At 45.4% G+C, this 21,213-nt stretch overlaps 1 protein-coding gene across 1 annotated transcript in view; it reads left to right on the forward strand.

Moving 5' to 3' along the window:
* The window catches only part of LOC126529204 (organic cation transporter protein-like), a 45,287-nt gene that overhangs the window by 18,796 nt on the left and 5,278 nt on the right, over nt 1-21,213 (forward strand). The window contains exons 3-9 of the mRNA XM_050176801.3: nt 2,650-2,804; nt 5,005-5,173; nt 6,350-6,497; nt 8,833-8,924; nt 11,939-12,153; nt 17,505-17,686; nt 20,829-20,974. Coding sequence (XP_050032758.1) covers nt 2,650-2,804; nt 5,005-5,173; nt 6,350-6,497; nt 8,833-8,924; nt 11,939-12,153; nt 17,505-17,686; nt 20,829-20,974 — 1,107 coding nt within the window. The remainder of the gene's footprint in view (nt 1-2,649; nt 2,805-5,004; nt 5,174-6,349; nt 6,498-8,832; nt 8,925-11,938; nt 12,154-17,504; nt 17,687-20,828; nt 20,975-21,213) is intronic.

Below are 21,213 nucleotides of genomic sequence, written 5' to 3' on the forward strand. Positions count from 1 at the left end.
ACAGAAAATAATTTGCGACAAAGAAAAATATAACAGGACGACCCTGCCTTCGTTTATTAAAACGCCTCCCGAGTGATTCTGGCTCCAAATCACGCCTAAATCTTCTTCCGCCAGTGGGTTCATGATAGACGGCAAACGTGTAAGTGACGAGACTGTCGTTTGTTCTGCTTTTAACAAATTCTTCCAGTCGGTATTTACCAAAGATAAGGGTTGCCTTCCCAACTTTTCCATATCGCTTCCTGTTATATCTGACGTTGTTATTTCCTAGAGCGGCGTTTTTAATTTGCTATTGAACGTTGATACTAAATAGTTACTAGGACCAGATGATATACCAAATGCGTTTTTTAAGCGTTATGCGGAATGGTGTGCTAAGTACCTGTATGTCGTATTCACCAGATCTTTACGCGATTGTTCCTTGCCGGAGGACTGGAGGACGGTCGAAATCCCACCTTCACATAAATCCGGGAAAAAACACACATAGAGAATTACCGACCAGTATCTCTTACATCTACACCACGCAAAAGTTTAGAGCATATAATTCATAAACGTATATTAGGTTTCTTAGAAGAGCACAAGGCACTTACAGATGTCCAACATGGTTTCAGACATATATTTTCTACATGTACTCAATTAGTTGAGACTGTTCACGATCTCGTACAGGCGATTAATGAAGGGAAGCAAACAGATATTGTGTACATAGATTTTCGTAAAGCATTTGACAAGGTGTCACATAACAAATTAATTCATAAATTAGGGCATTATATAAAAAATGAACAGATTCTTACTTGGATTAGAGCCTGTCTTACTAACAGACACCAATTCGTCACGTTAAACAATATTTCTAACAATGCAGAGGTTGCGTCTGGAGTCCCCCAGGGATCCGTTTTGGGACCACTTTTATTTCAGTTATTTATAAATGACACAGTCGCAGAACTTTCATTTTCCGTGAAACTTTACGCAGATAACTGTATTTTGCATGAAAAGATATATTCTGTTCATGATCAGGTGCGTCTAAATAATGACCTGGCAAAAGTCACTGCTTGGTGCGAACAATGGCAAATGTCTATTAATATTGAAAAAAACTGTTTTTATGAGAATCACACATAAGAAAGAACCTCTTCAATTTGCGTATAATATTGACAACGTATCTCTATCAGGGGTAAGAGAGTACAAATATTTGGGCCTGTGGATAACCAATGAGCTTTCCTGGACGAAGCACATAGATGCTGTTGTTGCAAATTCTTTGCCTAAACGGTTTTTCTTGAGGTGCTCACTGAAATCATCTACGTCCAGTGTTCGTTTACAGGCGTACAATTCCTACATTCGTCCGTTGTTTGAATACATCGTAATTATTTGGGACCCATTCACTTTAACCAATATTAAAAAACTGGAACGTGTAAAGCATAAGGTAATTAGGTTTGTTTTTAATTCATACGGCCGTGCGTCTGTTGGTGAGCTCGTAAGACACAGTCGATTACCCCCGGTGACTGTGCGCAACCGTATCTGTTGATTAAAGTTCCTCTTTCAACTTGTAAACGGCCATTGGAAGGTTAACACTTCCAAGTTCTTTACATACTCATCAGGTTATAACACGAGACGAAGGCATGCTTTATCAATAGCACCCACGAACGCGCGGAATAACTGTTTCAAATATTCTTTTTTTCCTAGGACAATAGCAGACTGGAGTAATCTTAATTCTGATATTGTTACCCAGAATTGCTTATAACTTTGTGTGAAAAATGCTTGCAAATGTTGTGAATTTGTGTGGTTTATTTGCTTGTATGTCATGTATTCTTCACCAATGTTTGAAAATGCCTGCATATCTGATGAATTTCGTATGTGTTTACATGCTGGCATATTTCTACGTATACCCACCCGGCTATCATCTGATTTCAGATCGCAGTATCTATAAATAAAAATTATTAATAAATAAATAAATGAGGGTCTCGCGCGAATGCTCCGCTAATAGACACATTACGAATAAACGTTTGGACAATGTCAAAGTTAACGGGCGTGTACCCCAAGTGAGTCATCGTATATGAGGGCCTTCTCGGGAAACAAGCAAACGCATTCTGTAGATACAATTCTGTTTTGTTTTTTCTGACATTTCTTTATTGTGACAATCCTTGCTGAACATACTAGCCCGTCGTCGCGCATTTCTCCCAAAGGTACCGTAGTTGCACACCCATACTTGCATACAATGGGAACTCACGAACAAATTCACGCACACAACAACACCACTAACAAGAACACAGGCACACACCTTTATGTAGAAAAAGAATATACTTTGCTTTAAGGTTCATTTTATTTCTTATCCTTGCGTTTTTCAGCTTCCAGCTGTGAAGTTTCGTCGACGTTTTGTATTTTTCTTAGTGAACGTTTTGGCTACCACTATACTCGTGCTTTTCTTCTTTTTTCACCTGTGACTTACCAAAAACTCCATTCGCGCCACCAAGAGAAATGTGAGCTGTTAGGTTGCAATGTGAACTTTCGTGACCTCCCTGATTTCTTGCCGTCGTTTCGCACACTAGTGCTTGAAATCTTATAATTACGAGCCAGCCCGTACAAGCACCTTGTGAAAACGTGCCCTCTAAAATCGTTGAAGTGCTCTTGTCTAAGGGGAAGTTTTGGTTTGCCGCCGTTCTGTAGGCTCGGACGACGACCCATGGTGATCGCTGGCTACGTGACCAGCCTCGTTGGCAGCGTCTGCGTCGCGGTGTCCCCGTGGTTCTCGCTTCTGCTGCTCTTCAGGGGCCTTCTGGGCCTCGGCTTGGGACTGGGACAGACCGCATCTTTTTGCCTCCGTGAGTCCGCTTCCAAGTTTCTCCCGCGTTGACGTGAGCTCCTGGTGGTGGTCGTGCGAGAGAACACTGTTGGAACTTCTTCTTAACGCTGTCGGAACTTCTGCTTAATGCTGTCGGAACGTCTGCTTAACGCGGTCGGAACTTCCGCTTAACGCGGTCGGAACTTCTGCTTAATGCTGTCGGAACTTCTGCTTAACGCTGTCGGAACTTCTGCATAATGCTGTTGGTCCTTCTGCTTAACGCTGTCGGACCTTGCGCTTCCCACCCTCACCAATGCTCCCAGGCTTACTTCTGAGCTCCCTTCACCTGCATACGCAAGCGCTCAATGTCAGCCAAGAAAAACACAAGTGGGCTAACGCAATGGTTATTTCATAAGAAAAACCGTAGATATGGACTCCCCGTCTTCTTAAGTGTATACTGTTCAAAGGCCAATGAACCAAACTAACGATAGCTATCTAAGAAACAAGCAAGCTAGTTAGGCAGCCAGCCAGCCAACCAGCCAAATGACCGACCGACTAACTGACTGACCAATGAAGCGAGCAAACAAGCTAATCAGTAGACACGCAAATTAGGTCTGTTAGAGGAACTACACTTATTTATCAACGTAGATTGTAGCTTGACGTCGTCGAGACGGTGACCTAAGTGTTTTAGGGGGTGGGGGGGTGGCGTGTAATGATCAACGAAGCAATTGTGTGGCGAGAACCCATCACTGAGATCGAGATTGTAAAAGGTACAAAAAGAAAAACGTGTTGCCTGGAACCGATTGAACAATGAAACGTCAGCTTGTTTCATAACCCTAGAAGAGCCAGAAGAAGAGCGGCTGGTACTGAGAGCTCATCGTAAGAGTTGCTGAAACAGAGCTGTTGGCAGAAGAATCTATGCTGGTCGCATAGATTTTTGGGATGATGTTAGTCTGCCTCGTAAGCGCCATTGCAGGCACTCATTCGACGTGCTAGGTGCGCCATCTCCGTTTAAGTAGTATATCCAGCCACTTTGCATGTAGTACAGGAAAATAGGGCTCTTGACCATCTCTTTTAAGAGGAAGCTTTAGCTCGGGCCCAACTCCGACGCGGCCTATTCAAATACATGTAAAACGCAAAAACGTTTTCCTGAGATAACCACAGGACCGATCTTAATGAAATTTGTTGCATATGAGAGAGAAAGTTAAATTCCGGTGACTGCTGCAAGCGAAATTTTGATTTCGGGCCTGAATTTTGTTAAAGCGATTTTCAAATATTCGACCGTTTGAAAAAAAAAATAGAAGTACGAAGTTTACAAATTCATAGCTCTGCATCAAGAACAGATAGCGCGGTTCTGTAAACGGCATCCTTTAGATTATTCAAAGCGGACAAATTCGATATGTCACTTTACATCTTACGTGAATTTGTTACGTTGATTACAAGGGTTCTGCAAAAGCTGTATTTCCACATTACTAAATATTTGATATTCATGTGTAACGTATCAATTTTGTCCGCTTTAGATGTACTATTAGATTCAATTCACAGAATTGTATTATCCTTTTTCGTTGTTGAGATACAGAATTGTAAACTTGATAGTTTCGTTTCTTGAAATTTTTTAAGAAAAAATTGACGACCTAACTCAAAAATTCGAAAGCAGCAGTCACCAGATTTCAAGTTTTTCTTTTAAATGCAACAAACCTCGTCAACTTTGGTGCAGTGGTTGCCGAGAAAAACGAATTCGCCTTTTACATGTATTTAGATAGGAGCACCCGAGCTAAAGCTTCCTCTTAAGACCATGGACGGGGATCGATTTCGTACCGAGTGTTTTCGAAACTGCGGCAACTGCAGATGAGGACGCGCTCTCGTTCCATATCCACTGATCGCGGCGAACAAATGAGAGAAACGCCCGATGATTGCCGGCGTAGATTCGTCTACTTCGCTTCAGCGATAAGAGGAACAAATATGAGAAACTGTTCTTGTAAATCTTTCTGATGATTGATTGCATTATTATATGGGAACCGCAACGACATGTTAATGAGCAGGCAGACCACAGTGCCTCGCCAGCCTGGTTGTCGCCGGTCTCCCGTTCTCGCCGCGGGAGAAATTTCGCGCAGAAAGGTCGACAACTCCGGACGCTGAAAAAATCGCGCACGCAAAAGGGGACGACTGCTCATTTGCAAGAATTTGGCCACGTCGCGTGTGCGCGCCACGTTAAACGATCGCAAATCCGGTGTTTTCAGTGATGGAGGTGATCGGTCCTCAGAAGCGGACGACCACGGCCGTAGCTTTCAGCGTCGGCTTCGCCATCGGCATCATCATGCTCCCGGGCTTCGCGTGGCTACTGCAAGACTGGAGGTCCCTGCAGGGCGCCATCAGCGTGCCCCTCCTGTTCTTCGTCGTTTGGTCTTGGTAAGTAAAAAAAAAATCAATTCAATGCCCATCGCGTAAAACTGCGACTGAAAGGACTCGCGATAGAAAGGTCAGGTGGATGGTGCTCATAGTGCAGCTGACACTAATGCTTTTGCTCACCGGACTGCGTGACAGTGCCCACAGAAACAGTTTGTGCGTACGTGCGTGTGTGTGTAGTTTTTTTTTATCCCTCTCTCTCACCTATCGCGTCCCCTTGCCCCTCCCCCAGTACAGGGTAGCCAACCGGAGATAATCTCTGGTTAACCTCCCTGTCCTTCCTTTGCCTTTCTCTCTCTCTCACCGATCGTCGATTGCGGTCCTTGCCGACAAATTCGTGCAAGCGAGGCGCAGATAGGAGGATATCTTGGTGAGGATACTGGGCGGTTGGTGAAGTCTCCGAGTTAGCTGTGGCACCATGTAATGGCGGCTTCTTCCAGCACGTGCTCGCCAATTACCGGCTGTTACTTTCTAGATTGTAGTGCATCTTCGCATTTTTAAGTCGTATATTTTTTCCCGTTATTAGACAAATAACACGCAATGCGATTCAGACAGCATGACGCGAACGAGTGCAAATACTAGGCAGAACTTGCTGTCGCAAGTAACAAAGAAATGCGTGATTACGCATCTTGACGTGCCTAACGGCAACCATCGAATCAACGGCTCCGCGTCAAGCACGAAATCTTATATGATTTCTGAGTAACACGTCGCGTTCGTAACAAGCAAACTATGGTGTGGGCTATTGCCTCTCCTCATCGGATGTAAATGGCAAATATTTAACCACAAGACACCGCTGCTCTTTTCACGATCCGTTCTTAACGCGAGGCCAAGTACGACCACAGTGGAAAGATTTCGGTCGGCGTGCACTCTTATTTAGAATGCCTTGCCGACGATTGCGGTTGCATTGAGTCGAGCTCGACTTCGCGACTTCAGCTAGAGTTTTAAGCGTGTCACAAAGTGCACGTACTGTAATTATTTGTGACTGTGTTCCTTTTGCCGCAAAGTCGCTGCAGGCGAGTGACGCTAACACAAGCCGGGAAATGACATGAACGCAAACCCAAGGAAGGGTGGTTGGCATTCAGCACATGAGCAATGACAATATCCTAACCACTGGGGTGACCTAAGCTTGCCCCTATTTTAAACATGTGTGTAATACACCTATTTGCGTAATGATTTCAGGTACTTGCCGGAGTCTCCGCGCTGGTTGATTGCCACGGGAAAAATGACTGCGGCCCGAAAGGTCATACTGAAGGCCTGCGCTGACAACGGACAGCCAGTCGACGACATTGACTCGGTGCTTGGGCAACTAAGGAAAAAAATCTTGCAGGTGACATTTCTGTATAAGTATATTTTTTTACAGTCTATTAGGAGATTGCGCGCTAATAGAACGCCAGCTATTCCTACGTAGATAGGAAGGTGCCGCAGTTAAATATACATTTTTTCTGCACTTTTACACATAATCTTGCAGGAGCATCTTACTTTTCTGCCAAACCATAAGTATACAAATCGTCGAACATTAGGCAAGTAGTCACAGCCGCAAAATGACTCTGCAGCCCTCTCTTACATGTTTGTACTAGCTCAGTGCATACAAATTTCAGTAGGTCAGAATAGGCCTTTATAGATAGCATTTCTAGATAGTAAGGGAGCCTACAACAAGGTAAATAGGGAATTGTTAAGGGATATTCCCAAGCACGAAAGTATAGATGACAATCTTGTGGGCCTGGTGAGGGAGATATATAAGGTGGGCAACTGAGTACAAATGGTATGGGAACGACGAAAGCTTAGTGAAGTGGAGTAAGTTTACCAAGGACTGATGCAAAGATGTCCTCCGTCTCCATTGTTGTTTAAGCTTCATGTTAAGGGCATAGAAAGACGACGGGAAAACAATGAATTATGGTTTGGTTTATCCTACATGAGTAATGGGCAAAGGGTGCAGCAAAGGTCCCTGTACTGATGCATGCGGACGGCATAGTGCTCCTAGTGGACGATGCAATAGATTTACAGAGAGTTTCGAATATCTGCGGCAACGCAGAGACAAATCGGGGCCTTGCGTTAGCGCAGAGAAATCGGGAATTATGATCTTTAATGAAGACATAAGTAATAATGTGGTATCCATTCAACGGCAAGTCATACCCACAGTCAAGTGATATAAATACCGCATACGTATATATAAATAAAGGAAAGACTTACTCCATCACTCAAAAAAAGTCTGAAAATAAAAGGGAAGCGGACTGAAGCAATAATGAAATGTAGAGCACTTTGGGAGCGCCATAAATATGAGCTGGTGCATGGAACCTGGAAAGGAGTAATGGTGCCGGCTCTAACGTTCACAAATGGAATCCCGTGCTTGAAATCGGATATATTGTCGGGGTTTGAAGTTACCCAATGATCGGTAGGCCGCCTAGCTTTGGAAGCCCAAGGAAAAACCACAAATGAGGCATTGAAGTGTAACACTGGTGGGGCCTCTTCTGAAGTCAAAGGGCAGAGCAAAATTAGTTTTGAAGTAAGACTCAGGGACGTGGATGAAAATAAGTGGGCGGCTAAAGTGCACAAGTATCTGTGCCTGAAAAGCGTGGTCACAGAATTTAGGAATCGGCCAAGAAAGTTGGCAACCAAGTAAAGGGTAATTGTCAGTGTCGATAGATGACCAGTAGCCCTCAAGAAGAAAGTGACAGAAACAGAGACAGTGAATTGGATGCAATGAATGGAATTAAAAAAAATACCATGGAGATATACAAGAATGGGGAGGAAGAAATTAGAAGGGAAAATCTTTACGATAACACGAAGCGGAGTGTCTTACTATTTGAGGCTCGAGTTGGTTGGCTAAGGACTAAAACAAACCCGAACAAATATTCGCAACTAAGATGTGGCATCATGTCTGCTGCAGCAAAAACCCGTATATCTCCGTGCACATACTAATGAAATACGAAGCTATCAGCCCAATGAGGCCCGTAGGTAACGTAAACTTTCCAGAAGTACCCGGATTTAAAGTGTACGGAGCATCAACGGGTCAAGAGTCGAGATAAGAAATATCTAAAGTACCCGTTACAGGTGGCACAAGGAACATGCGATGTTTTGAAGAAGAGTAAAACGATAAGGTGATGTATACGAAAATTCTTGAACGAAAAGTATATGCAGCACACCCGAATAATTCAAAGAGGCTTGATGACTACTTGTGACCATTCTGTTTCAAAAGGAATGCTGAAAAATCACCATCATAATCATCATGTTCTCACGCTTTCATACGGCTCAGTACAGCGAATTGCGTTTTACGAGAGTACGGTCCATTGAAGTGACGCCCCGCACCAGTCACTGAATCGAACGACCTCAAAAGCTGTAACGCTTAGGAATACCTTGTTGTCCGTCATATTTAGCTGTGAGGTCGGAGCTGTGGTCGACAGAGCTCGGGGTTACTGCGGTTGTCTCAATGTGTATTTTAGGATGAGAACACGATCATTATTATATCCACGTTCTTTCATTCGGTCTCTTAACCAGACGTGGGTCATGCTGACCTTCCTGCCTTTCCAAAACCCTTCAGACCCTTCAATTTGTGTTCCGTTTCATTTCCTAATAACAGGGTGTATTGAGATGAAGCTGTCTTACGTTCCTTAAATCAGACGACCTTGTTCTTCCGCTCCCTGTACTGCTGCGCAACTTTTCAGCAAGAGCAAGCGGCGAAGAAGAAAGCCGGCTGCTTGGACCTTGTGAGGAGTCGGAGGGTCTTCCTCTACACCTGCATTCTGGTCTACGCTTCGTAAGTGACACGTCATTACTATCCTATAACAGAAGTTCGCGGTATACGGAAAATTGTACGCTTTTCTGGTCCAAGAGAGTGAAACAAGAAAGGCGGAAGGCAGGGAGCTTAACCAGAGCGGAAAATTTGGTTTGCTACCGTGCCCTGGGGAACGGCAGAGGGAGGGGCAAGAAGAAAGTACAGAGAGCGAGACAGAGAGCACAGACACACAATCGCAACTAGTCACGGCCACTGCACATAATCACAGCACAGACACCACACAATGAATACGAATTCTGGCTACAAGCATTCTTGCAGGTCCGTAGGGCTTAAAAAAGTGTATATAGAATTGTCTTTGTTGAAGTTGATCCGATGGCTTACGAGATCGACATACTAATATGTTTAGAACGGATAATGGTCAGTGTCCAGGCGACCTTGCGTACTGGTGAACGATCGTCTAAGTTCAATGCCGCGGGGACAGTCACACTGTTCAAGGATAGCGGTAACCTGCCTGTGATTACTTGGCAATATTCGCCTTATGCAATTTATCTCCCTTTTTAACCTTCTCTGTGTTTCTTTGTTATCCGAATCTCCTTGACTAAGTGGCCTGTCTAGATAAAGGTATTCTTCTAGCAATTGTGGAGGCTGACAGAGTATTACCAAATCTTGTTCTATCATGAGAACATCGAACATTACCATATACTTTTTGTTTTAATATTCAGACCTACTCCTGCACTTTGACGTCTAACATTCTCGATCATTTCTTGCAAGTCTTCTCCAGAATCAATAATGAGGATAGTGTCATCTGCAAACGTAGGTTGCTGAGATGGTCCATGTTGATCATCATTTCTAATCCCCATACCAGTTTAACCGCTTGAATAAATCTTTTAAGTATGCAGTGAAGTACATGGAAGAGAGTGTGTCGTCTGCCTGACACCTTTCTTAAAGGGACACTAAAGTGAAAAATTATTTCTTCTGCATCAGTAAATTACCGTTCTACAACACCAAAAACACCACTCTTACAACGATAAGATGTTTGGTAAGCCAGAAAAAGCTCAAGAACGAAATACAGGTGGCGACGCCTACTTAAGTTCCCGCACCTGGGGGCTGTGACGTCTTGGATTTTGATGGTATTTTCTAGGCCCTACTGATTATGTATAGCGGTACAGGTTGACTTCATTGTGTTCTGAAGGAACCAAGCATTAAACATGGCAAGTTTCGGGAACCTTTATTCAGCCAACGCGGCCCAAATGCGAAAACATACTTTGGAATCCCTGACGTCACGCTGACGTGCCGGCGCTGGGGTTTCGGCGCGAAATTCAAATACTGATACTTGAACCTTCATTTTCTCATCTAATATTCAAACTATCTTTTTGAAATGACTACCTGCAGGGTTCTCAAACAATGCTTTATTAGTCTAAACTGATTTATTGTTTCCCTTTAGTGTCCCTTTAATCAATACGAATGCGATCAGCATTCTTCGTCTATTTCCGACGTTCTGAGCTTATCTATCTTTCCTATCTATCTGGCCCCTTACGCCGACCAAGAGAGCGAAATTGTCTAACAGCTTCGTTCACTATGTATATGCTCGTTGTTCTGATGCCGTCATTGTCGTTTCATCTTTGTCACGTGTCTCTCGCTATGCCGTTGTCGTCATGGCTTCTACGCCTACCCGGTGGGGCAAGTTGACTAATAGCTTGGACCACTAGTCATGTTGTGGTGGTGATTCCGTCGTCCTCGTTGCGACATCGTCATTCTAGTGTCGTCAACAACCTCTCGTTATGCAGTCGTCGCCAACCCGTCGTCGTCACCATCGTCATCCTATAAGCTTCATGATACAGTCGTCGTTATACCATTGTCGTCATACACTCATCGTCATCCGATTGTCCTCATAGCATTGTCACGCCATCGTCGTCCGCGTGTCGTCATCATGCATTCGCCGTCATGCCGTGTTCGTGATGTTGTCGCGGTCGTTCTGTCTAGATTACTCTAACTACGTGATAAACTTTCATCATGCCGTCGTCGTCAAACAGTCGTCTTCATACCATTGTCATGTCGTTGTCATGTCGTTGTCGCTGTCATTTTACCAGTGCCGTCACTTCAGTAATTTCATCCCATTATCATCCACGCGTCATCGTCATGCTGCGTTCGTTGTTCCATCGATATCAATTATTCTTATTCATTCAATCATAACTTTGAGGCCACTATTCGGTCGTGATTATGCCGCCGTGGGTCATGCCATCGTCGTCGTGGCGTCGTCTTCAGACATCCGCTATCATTCATTTGTCGTCGTATAACGTCGCCGTGTCGTAGTCGTCAGGGCATCGTAGTCACGCCAAGCCGTCATACATCCAATTGTCCTCATGTCGGCGTCGTCACCTTGTCGTCGTTGCACCAAAGTTATTATTTCAAAGAATAGTTATCCATTGTTATCATGCTATTGTCATGCTACTGCAGTTGTCGTTCCACCGACGTCATTCCTTCTTTTCCATTCCATAGTAGTTAGTGCATTGGTGTCATACAGTCGTTGCGATGTCGTCATGCCACCATGCTTAAGCGTTACTCTGGGAAGCGAGTGCCATAGCGACATGGGAGGAAACTGGATCATGCCACGCATAACCAAAGAAAACGCAGGTCTCAGAATGACAAGTACGCATGTTAAACAAACTTGACTTCATTAATGTGGTGTGTCGGTGCACTGCAAGAAAGCTAATCGCGTTACCGTCGAGAGTCCTCGGGAGACGAGTGCTGCCGTAATTTTTTCGTAATTGAGGCTGTCAGAAAGATTGCCCCTTCGTGTGTCTGCTGATGTGGCGATAAAGAATCCTCATAACATATACAACATATCAACACAAATTATAAACCCACCACAAGAACGACAGCTAATCGCAATAACATCGCCATTCATGGTCTAAGAATGGATGCGCCACCAATTTTTATTGTGCCTTTAAATCTGGAACGAGGCAGCGCATAGCCTGCAGCACCACGGAGGAAGTAGCCACTTATATGACCAATCCATGCTTGTCTCCTCGCAGTGCGGCGAGCGGCATGATCTTCTACGGCCTGCAGCTCTCGGTGACCAACCTAGGCGGTGACCCGTACCTGACGTTCGTCCTCGCCGCGGTCGCCGAGCTACCCGTTGTCGTCATCTGCTACGCGGCCATCCGGTGGTGCCGCAGGCGCTGGACCATGCTCGCCGTGTACGGCATCGCTGGAGCATGCGCAATCAGCGTCGCCGTACTGCCGCCAGGTATGCGACCGAACGCTTATGCCTATTAAGGGGCCTCCTCGCTGCTCCTCGTCTCAAATATTGGCTGTGCCCTGGAAGTTGTGGGCTGCCACTTGTGGAACGTTCGACCGCAAGAAATTTTCAAATTGGTTGATTATTATAGGATAAAGGGAGTAACCGAAATGTCGCTTTTCCATGGTGCCAGGAGGCGAGCTCTATTGCCAACGTAGGCACTCTGAACCTTCTGCCTCGGCTAGTGTGCCCAAGCGACATTTTTTTCTCTTGCTTTCTTTCACACCGGAGGATCGCGTCGCGACTACGTCTTAAGACCCGTCTCCTTCTTCCGATCTACTGTTTCTTTTAAATATATTAACATGATAAAAGTTGATGTTAGTGCACGAATGCAGCGCCGGTGCTCGTTAGCTCTTGAAAAGTGGTAAATACAACATACAGTTATGTTATCACATACAAATAAAAATAACACCACAAGATTGTGTGTGCGTTAATAACGCCTAAAAATGCCGCTGTCCTCACGACATTTCTTCAACGCTATTAAACGCACTTTTGTATGGCTCTTATTTGCCGCGGGCCTAATAATGTCTTTACTTAAGCTGACAGGTTTACGTTCTAACGTGATTAAATGCTATTTAAGTAGGCTTCTTGGAGTTTCATGACTCGGGAGATTTAGAAGGCCACGTGTGTCTTCATCAACAAAGCCAGAACCACACTGAGGTATTTCAGCGCGGCCAGTTCTGTGCAAAAGAGTGTTTTGTGTAGGCAGTTCCCGGTCGTAACCGATGGATAAGCATTTCTGTTTCTATCTGAAGGTAGTGGAATGTCGAATTCAGTATCAAAGCCCTTAGAATTTTGGTAAAGCACCATCCTTTTAGATATTTTGAATGATGTTGCCTTTAGAATGCAGCGCAGTTCATTTCCTGATAGTGTGAGGGAAGTCACATCGTCTCTGAGACGTTGTTATCGTTCTGCTGCATCATCTGCTGTGCTGCATTGAATATTACAGCGGCCCTATGTCCTTAAAGTACGGTTGCCTACTGGGTTCGGTTGCTCTTTGAGTCTCTCATTAAATTATTACAGCAAAAATTGTTTTAACTTAGTGCTGCAAAGTGATGTGATTGCTACTGGGCAGTCGCTGAAGTCTGCCTACTTTGGAGCCTCACGTACAGAAGTCGTAAATTTTAAGGCACATAGGATAGCGAATAATTCAGCCATTGTAGCCGACGTTGTATTAGATAACCTAAATGATTTTTGTTTATTGAAGTGTTGCTGACAAATGATGAAGTTGAAGAGTTTGTTATACTGGCGTCATTCGTGTTTAAATTCGTACCTCCTGAATACCGCATATATATTTGGTATAGTGCTAGTTGTTGAGCCACTTTAATGAAGGTGTGTCGTTTTTTAATTATACAAACTACCGCCAACTCTATTTTCGGGAGCGTAAGCAGCCATGGAGGGTATTCGACATCTGATTTCCAAAACTCATTCTTTGGCAGGAAATGGAGAGGCTCTCGAGTTTTTTTGTGGACACGACTTTTGTCCATGCTCAATGCGTCTAAAGTCAATGAGTGGTTTTCATGTTGGGTTTAAAGCCGAAAAAAAATGCCGACATATTTCTGAAATTCTCGGAGCTGAAAATGGTGATTGGCAAGCCTAGGTAATAACCAGGTAGCTACATATAGAAGTCACTCGTGGAAATGCTAGGCATATACGAAGACCTTTCGCTAATAATCTTTAGAGTCGTTTTTCCAACGTGTGGGAAAAACCGTGTAAGATGGGTGCAGAGTATGCTATTTTAATGTCGAAGTAAGGCATTGGGAACATTTAGCATGGATGATACTGATCCGCCCCTACGCAATGAATTAACCATCACATTGACCTCACTTTCCAGTTCTATATTTAAGTGTGGACCCCAGGGTAGCGGCCAATCGGGAAGAAGAAATGGGTGTTGTGTGACATCCGTGGAATGTTTCTCGTGTTTGTATTTTTTTACTTTTGCGGCGCCGTTGCGGACTTCCAGTGACAGTGTTGCGCGTTCTGCATAATCCTTCAAATAAAAGACCCGAGTGCGGAGCAGTGGGAGAGGGTGCTCTCCAGCAGCGACTCGAAAGTCCAGCATGGACTAGTAAGGCACGCTCACCGAGTAGCCACCTGCAGTGGTGCTCTGGAATAGGGGCGTCGACCCTGCGCAGATGGGGAAGAAGACCGTGAAGACGGCCGACCACATCTTCCACCGCTAATTTCTAACCAATTAGAGCAAATAAGGGTTTTCCTCCTCCTCCTCCTCCTCTGCATAACCTGAATGACCGAAGTCACAGACCACAATCGGTGATGTCGTGGACTGTGCGTCCTGCATAAAGGCATTTGTGGATGTGACCTTGACTGTCCGACTAGAAGCGTGGTTCCTCGTAGAGGGAGGGCGCAAGGCTTTTTCTGTAAAATTTCGGATGTTTCAGTGCCGTGCAGCCGTTGATACATTCTTGACACGATTCTCACCACATGCTCTACGCGAAATGCTGGTCTGCTTCTGATTTCCAAATCTGGTGAGGGGCCCTTTAAAGTCGCGATTCGTTTCTTTTTTTTTTTGTGAAGCTTGCCCTGTGGCACTGTGGTTTATATAACTGAAGGCTTGGCGGCCCTCTTCATGCAAAAAATTGCAGTAGTAGCTTGCCGAAGTGGCCGTCCATGGACCAACGTGTGCAATAATCGGCTTGATTTGTTTGGTGCTTGGCCGGTCGTCGCATCCTTTCTGGAATGAATACACGACTCAGTTGTTCCATAGCGTAATTCCCGTATGGTCATATGTGTTTCTATTGTTCCATACTGGTTAATCTCCCTACCCTTCTCTCATTTGTATCTCTCCGTATTGGACCGTACGGCTTTTCATACAGGAACTCATATGATCATATGGATATGAGGGCACATGAGGTATGTGGTTTTATGCAAAATGAGATCCCGCTTCGCAGCGCATAAATCCAAAGTCAACATGTATGGACGCCGATAGAAGCGAACGCACTGTGGATAATACGAAAGAGATTGTGACAATATTCGAAAGTTTCAGTACAAATCGAATCCTTAGATTGGAGAACTTGATACTCACAATTTTCGCGAATTTAATCACCTTTCGTACGTTTGATTGCCTATTCGACGGCCTAAACCACGATACTTGAATTCCGCCAGAAAACACCGTATAGGAGTGGTCGTTACTTCCAAGAGAGAAATAGAGAAAGAGCGGTTTTTCATGGTCTCCTAAAGTTTCCTGCTGCAAATCCAGCTCAGCCAAAAATAATTGACATTTTCCTTAAACAACCATAAAGTTAGGATCGCTGCATGTAACACGACATATGTTTTACACTCATTTTTGTCACGTACGCCCAAAGATTGGAATGAACTTCTGATATTGTTTCCATTAATAACAAAGATAATTTTCGAAGAACACAGCTAACACTGTATAATAGCAAACATTTGTACCAACTTCTGTTGGTGTTTTCTTTTTAATGTTACTTTTATATGTCATGTTATATTACTGTATTTTTCGTACTTTCAGCTAGCATTGTATAATTAGCAAATATTGTGTATAGGCTAGTAATATATTTCCTCTTATTTGTTGTATAACCCACTCCCCTCTCTAATGACGAAAGGCCCTGAGGGTAAGTAAATAAATAAATTGACCACATTAAAGGACTCTGTATCAGTGGGGGGAGACGGGGCTGTTGTAAGGGGCGAAAAAACTTTGCGCACACAATGTTGCGGTCACTCAGTGCCGCGATGCTTGGGTCTGAGTCTTCTATGAAGCACAGTGCTTCATTTTTGCTGGGGCTCGGAGAACGCGCTCCCGGTATGGGGCCAGTGAAAAACTGTAAAAGTCTTCCGTAGGCGATTTCCTGGCACCAACATCCGAAAACATCGTTGTAATGAAGCCATAATAGGAGCACAGGTTCAATATGCGTGGCAAACACTGGGGGAGCTTTAAAGTGTGGAACCAAAAACCGAGTGCCCAGGACGGGCTGTCTGCATATGTGCATTCCTGAGGCTGCTACACGTGGTGCGACCGCGGGTGTTCTACTGTATGTCCCACCGAATTCAACTACTAAATGCTGAGTCGTTTGTTACAGCTTGTGTCGTGAAAAAAGTACCTGGCTACGTGTAATTGGTTACGGGAAAAAAAAGCAATTCAATTGCAGTGAACGTTACTGAGTAAAAAAAGGTAATCAATCAAATATAAATAACGAGGAAATGTAATTAATTACATGCGATTCGTTAGGTTCAAATGCTGTAGCTAGTCAGAGAGGCGCCACGTCGTTATCTTCTTTCATGTGTTGCATCGTTGTCACGGATTCTTTATTTTTGTTGCCGTCGACGCTGTCTATAACTTCTCGTTTTTCGTCAGCGTAGCGGCGACGTTCAAATTCAGCGCAGAGTAGTTTTCTCCGTTCGACTTTGGGAGACGTGTTTTTTTTTTATGGTTAGGAAGGCAATGAGAAACACTTTCTTTTTCGCTCCAAAAGGCAACTCAGCCAACTTAGAGAAGAACATGCATGCAGTTGGGAAACTTCCTGTGCCCAGCACAGCAGCGACGGTGTCAGCGCTTAAGCCACAGCTAGCGTGACGTCATCTCGCCATATGCGGAAAGGCCACGGGGGTATTTTTCACCTGTGACGTTAGAGTGCGCGCAGCTTTACAGCAATCTACTTTCCTCCTCGCAATCCTTCACTCATTGTTGCGACATGGCAACTTCTTGGGAAGTAACCAATGAAACGCTATCACACTTGAAAGCAGGCGTGAGTGAGACAGCGGAGCATGGAATAGCATAGTTGGAAACGAGGGTTGACAGGTCTCGAACTAAGAAAAAAATTGGCTGAAGGCTTAGCTTGCTTAAGCCTGGAAGATTGCGAAAGCAATACCCTTGGCTGCGCCTTGGTTCGGCTGATGGTGGGGACATGGTTGCCCTTTGTTAAACTTATGGCTATACATCATCCGACATAGCGCAAGGCAGCGCGCCGACCACTGCGAGGAGCCGAGCTGTAGCCCCATTCATCCTCCTAGCGTGACGTCACACCAGCGAACGCCCTCTCTCGGTAGCGCTGCAGCAGCGGCGCGCAAGGCTTCGCCTCCACCATCGATGCCGCGAGCTGGGGCCCCGTCTCTCGGTCTGGCGTGACGTCACACGGTCACGTGACGCGCAGCTGAGTAAGGAGGCGCCACGACCCCCGATGGGCCGAAAGTGCGAGCAGTATTGCTTTCGCAATAAAAGTGACCATAATGTTAATGAAAGGAACCAATGCACTGAAAAGCCGCCCGTGGGTAGCTTCGGGATGTTCATCCCCGTAATTGCATTCTCCCCAAAACTTGCCTAGAGTGGGTGGTGCCTCGCCAGATGTGCGCCATCGGTGGGAAGATGCTGGCCTCTGCCTCGCTGACGCTGGTGTGGATCTTCGCGGCCGAAGTGTTCCCGACGTTGTACCGGACGGTCGGAGTCAGCGCCTGCCTGGTGGGCACCCGGGTCGGCTCTTCTACGGCCCCGTTTCTGTTGGAACTGGTAAGCCGGCACAACTCGGAGCACATTTCCTTAATGTTCCCTCTACTTTCACCGACCGACAACTTACTGAGGTACAACAATACGAATAAAGTTGTTCGAGCTGCATCAGCGAATTACACGTCTACAATACGGAAAACGGCACGCTTGAGATGAGACTCAGTAAGCCTGAAAGTGGCAGAAACAAAAACAAAAAGAAAGACGGGGTAGCGACGTCGTCTTTAAGTTGCCGCACCAGGTCGACAAGACGTCAGGCATTTTTACAATACCTCGGTGCCTGGTTAATTTTCTACTAGTAAAGATGGACTACATAGCAATTCAATACAGCCCCAGGCTTAATAGGCTCGGACACAACGGCCCCTTAAACCCTCCCCCCCACCCCCACCCCCACCACAAAAAAATATTTCAGGACGTCGCACTGACGTACTGGCGGTGGTGGTCCGATGCCAAATTAAAAAAAAAAATCTAAGTATTACATTCACTTCCACTGGTGGCGCTCCACCACGCCAGCGTAGTGAGATGCCTGGTAGCTTTCGGGACGCTGTTCCTTCTGCACAGCAGCAGTTGCCTCCCGAGCTGCGTCACGCCAACAGGCCACTGCCGCGTATGTATGGAGAACACTCGTCGGGGAGGTTCGTGCGCAACGATATACCTTGCAGTCGTTGTCAGTGCAGCACCCTGCGTGTGCAGCTGCCACTTTCCGACTGTTACGATATCAATTACGACAACAACGTCTCGGTGTGCTGTTCCCCGCAGCTGCAGCTTGCATATGGCTGCCTAAGATAATTCAGAGCTGGCGTGTTCTGGGCAAGCCCTGCGTACGTGACTCCCAGCGCTCCTCTACCGATCAGGACGCGATAAGCTGGAACACTTTAAGGGAAACTTCGGCCATCTTCAGATGTGAACTGAGATTAATAAAATTTTGAATATACGTTCGTTTTTGCACTATCAATATCCGTACCAAACCGTATGGCTACAAGTCATATAATTTTCCTGAAAATGAATTTTAAAGACTGGCTGCGCGTTCCCAACTCATTCCAACGAATGTATTACTTTTTACTGGCCACCCTGTGTTTGTGATGTCAGACACTAGACCGCCACTTCGCTCCGAAACGACGAAGCTGGCTCGTTTTTCTACCAGACGATGGTCGACACTGATCGTTTTGACAGACGTGATAATTAGCACTTCTCTTCGTCTTTCCACAGCGCAATGTGTTGAGCTTGGGCACGCCAGCTGCCTCGCGGGGCAGCGGATGGCCAAAAAAAGCAGCAGACGGCGATCCTTCTGAGTTCATGCAGTCGCCGAAATCGCCGCTGTCTAGTTCGAAATGAGCTGGAAAAAAAACTCGCCGCGTCATCAGGAAACATCGTCAGCTTTGCTTTTGTTTTTCGCATCAGCACCACGTGTACTGCGTCTTTAGCACGCGTTCTTCCTGTTTACATTCTACGGTATTGTAGGATCTAATGTCGTCGACTGATCGTGACGTCACACAAAACAGCTACCCGTTTGTTGGCGAGATAATATTGTTGAGGAGTTTTTAAGCAAACTGAACCCCCGTACCGATGACGGGACTGGCAATGCATTTGAAAGTGTTAACATCTTAATATGGTGAATAAAAAATAAACGTCGGAGTTGCCCTTTAAACGCCGCATTAAAATAAAATGGCTCTTTTGCTGAGCGAGAAAAGGAATGCTTCACAAGATTGCTGTCCACAGCCTGTATCTAACGGAATGACCACTTCAGCAGGTAATATGAATACGCCAGTGCGTCCCTCGTCTCGAAGCGCGTTGAGGCTGAAGACTGTGCACCATGATTAGTGCAGCATGCCGAGTTCACTCCGGCCTAGCCACGTAGGTCACAGCACCCATCCAGACGCGTATATCTCAGCGAACCTACCGGGCTTGATCGCTTGATCTTGACAATCATCCTCTGATGTTTTCTCCTCGATTGATCTTTTAAGCATGAAATGCTTTTAGCTCCCATTGCCGGCGACCTTCAAGTGACCTTGAGCCAAAAGCCGGAACCGTTATCCGAGCAAGATGCGAAAACAAAACGAGATAATCCGAGCATCCAGTCGAAGCTTAAGAAATTCTGATCTTTGGTCCCCACCCTCTTTGTACAGGATCGCATTACATGTTACAAACAAGTTACAAGAAATATTGCTTCCGAGTTCTTCCTAATGTTTGTTCACAATATCACTCAAGCTGTAACTTTTAGTACGCTGAAGCTTTATTTGTCATCTACAATACCAATGTTCAAAAGGCAGATACAGGGCACCATACACTTCATTGTCATCTTTTGGCACTGAAATAGGGTTGCCTGTGTTAAACGCCAGCGGTCCATGAGTTCCGTGGCGCAGGGTTTCTCGTCACCTCGAGAGATGGCGCCACGTTGCATGTGGCACTCCTTCAGTCGATTTTCTTCTAGCTGGACAGTGCGCTCTGTCTTCCTGACGTGTGTGGCTGCCTGTCGTGCCGCCTTCAGTCGGTTATCTTCTTCTAGCTTGGCAGCGTCCGTAGGGACCAGTGCACAGCATGGTGTGGTGTGGTGTGGTGAGGTGTGCCGCTGTGAACATGCACTACACCTGCTTTAAGATTGTGACTAGTATCATCTACTTCAATGTGATATGCCGGTTGCCATTTCATGCTTACATCTACTTTTGATTATGGGAGAGGGAGCAATTTTGTAATCATTAGGAGTGCCAAAGTGGAAAGACGTGTACTTGAAGTGTGTGGAAGTCAGGTACGTTGTATATATATATATATATATATATATATATATATATATATATATATATACTCTTCATGAAGCCCGTGCCCCGGTGGAAAGTTCGGAAACAAGTGCTTATTTTTACTTTTCTAAGCGCGCCTGCACGTTTCCAAATTATGTATATATATACATAGTGCAACTGGTGGTGGTGGTACGCTAGGGATGACTGTCAGTTGCACTTCGCTCCTCGAAGAGGCACGACGTGTGTGCAGTGAGCTCCCAGACAACATTTTCAGTGTGGTGAACGCGATTGCAATCGAGAATCCGGGAGCTGAAAGACGTGCGACGCAATGCAACCGCACTTCACTCACATTCGCGGCTAAATGGTTGCTCAATTTCCTATTTATTTGTCTTTTTCAAATTATTTGTTTGCAGAGAACCTACCTGACTGACTCAATCCCCATGGCCACTCTGGCAGCCATTTCTGTTCTCGCCTCATCGCTGATGCTCTTGCTGCCGGAGACGCTACGGGTTGCGCTGCCGGACACGATACGCGAGTCCAAACAGCTGGGGAATTCGAGGTGAGCGTTTCGTGCGTGCTTCGGAAGCGGTGCGATAGAAATAAGACCCGCGGGCGCCGCTTGTTCGTTGCTGTGCTGCTTGGATTAGTAGTGACAAAGCACACTGCAAAGAAGCGTTCGTAAGACAGTTTAGGCAGTTGATTGATTTTCCGTATAAATATTTAGGAAGCGCTGCAGCTGACGCTCACGAAAGAAAAAAAAGGACAAGTGTAGAGAAGCGCTGTCCCGTTGTCACATCA

This window comes from Dermacentor andersoni, chromosome 8 (genome assembly GCF_023375885.2).
Source record: "Dermacentor andersoni chromosome 8, qqDerAnde1_hic_scaffold, whole genome shotgun sequence".
Lineage (NCBI taxonomy): Eukaryota > Metazoa > Arthropoda > Arachnida > Ixodida > Ixodidae > Dermacentor > Dermacentor andersoni.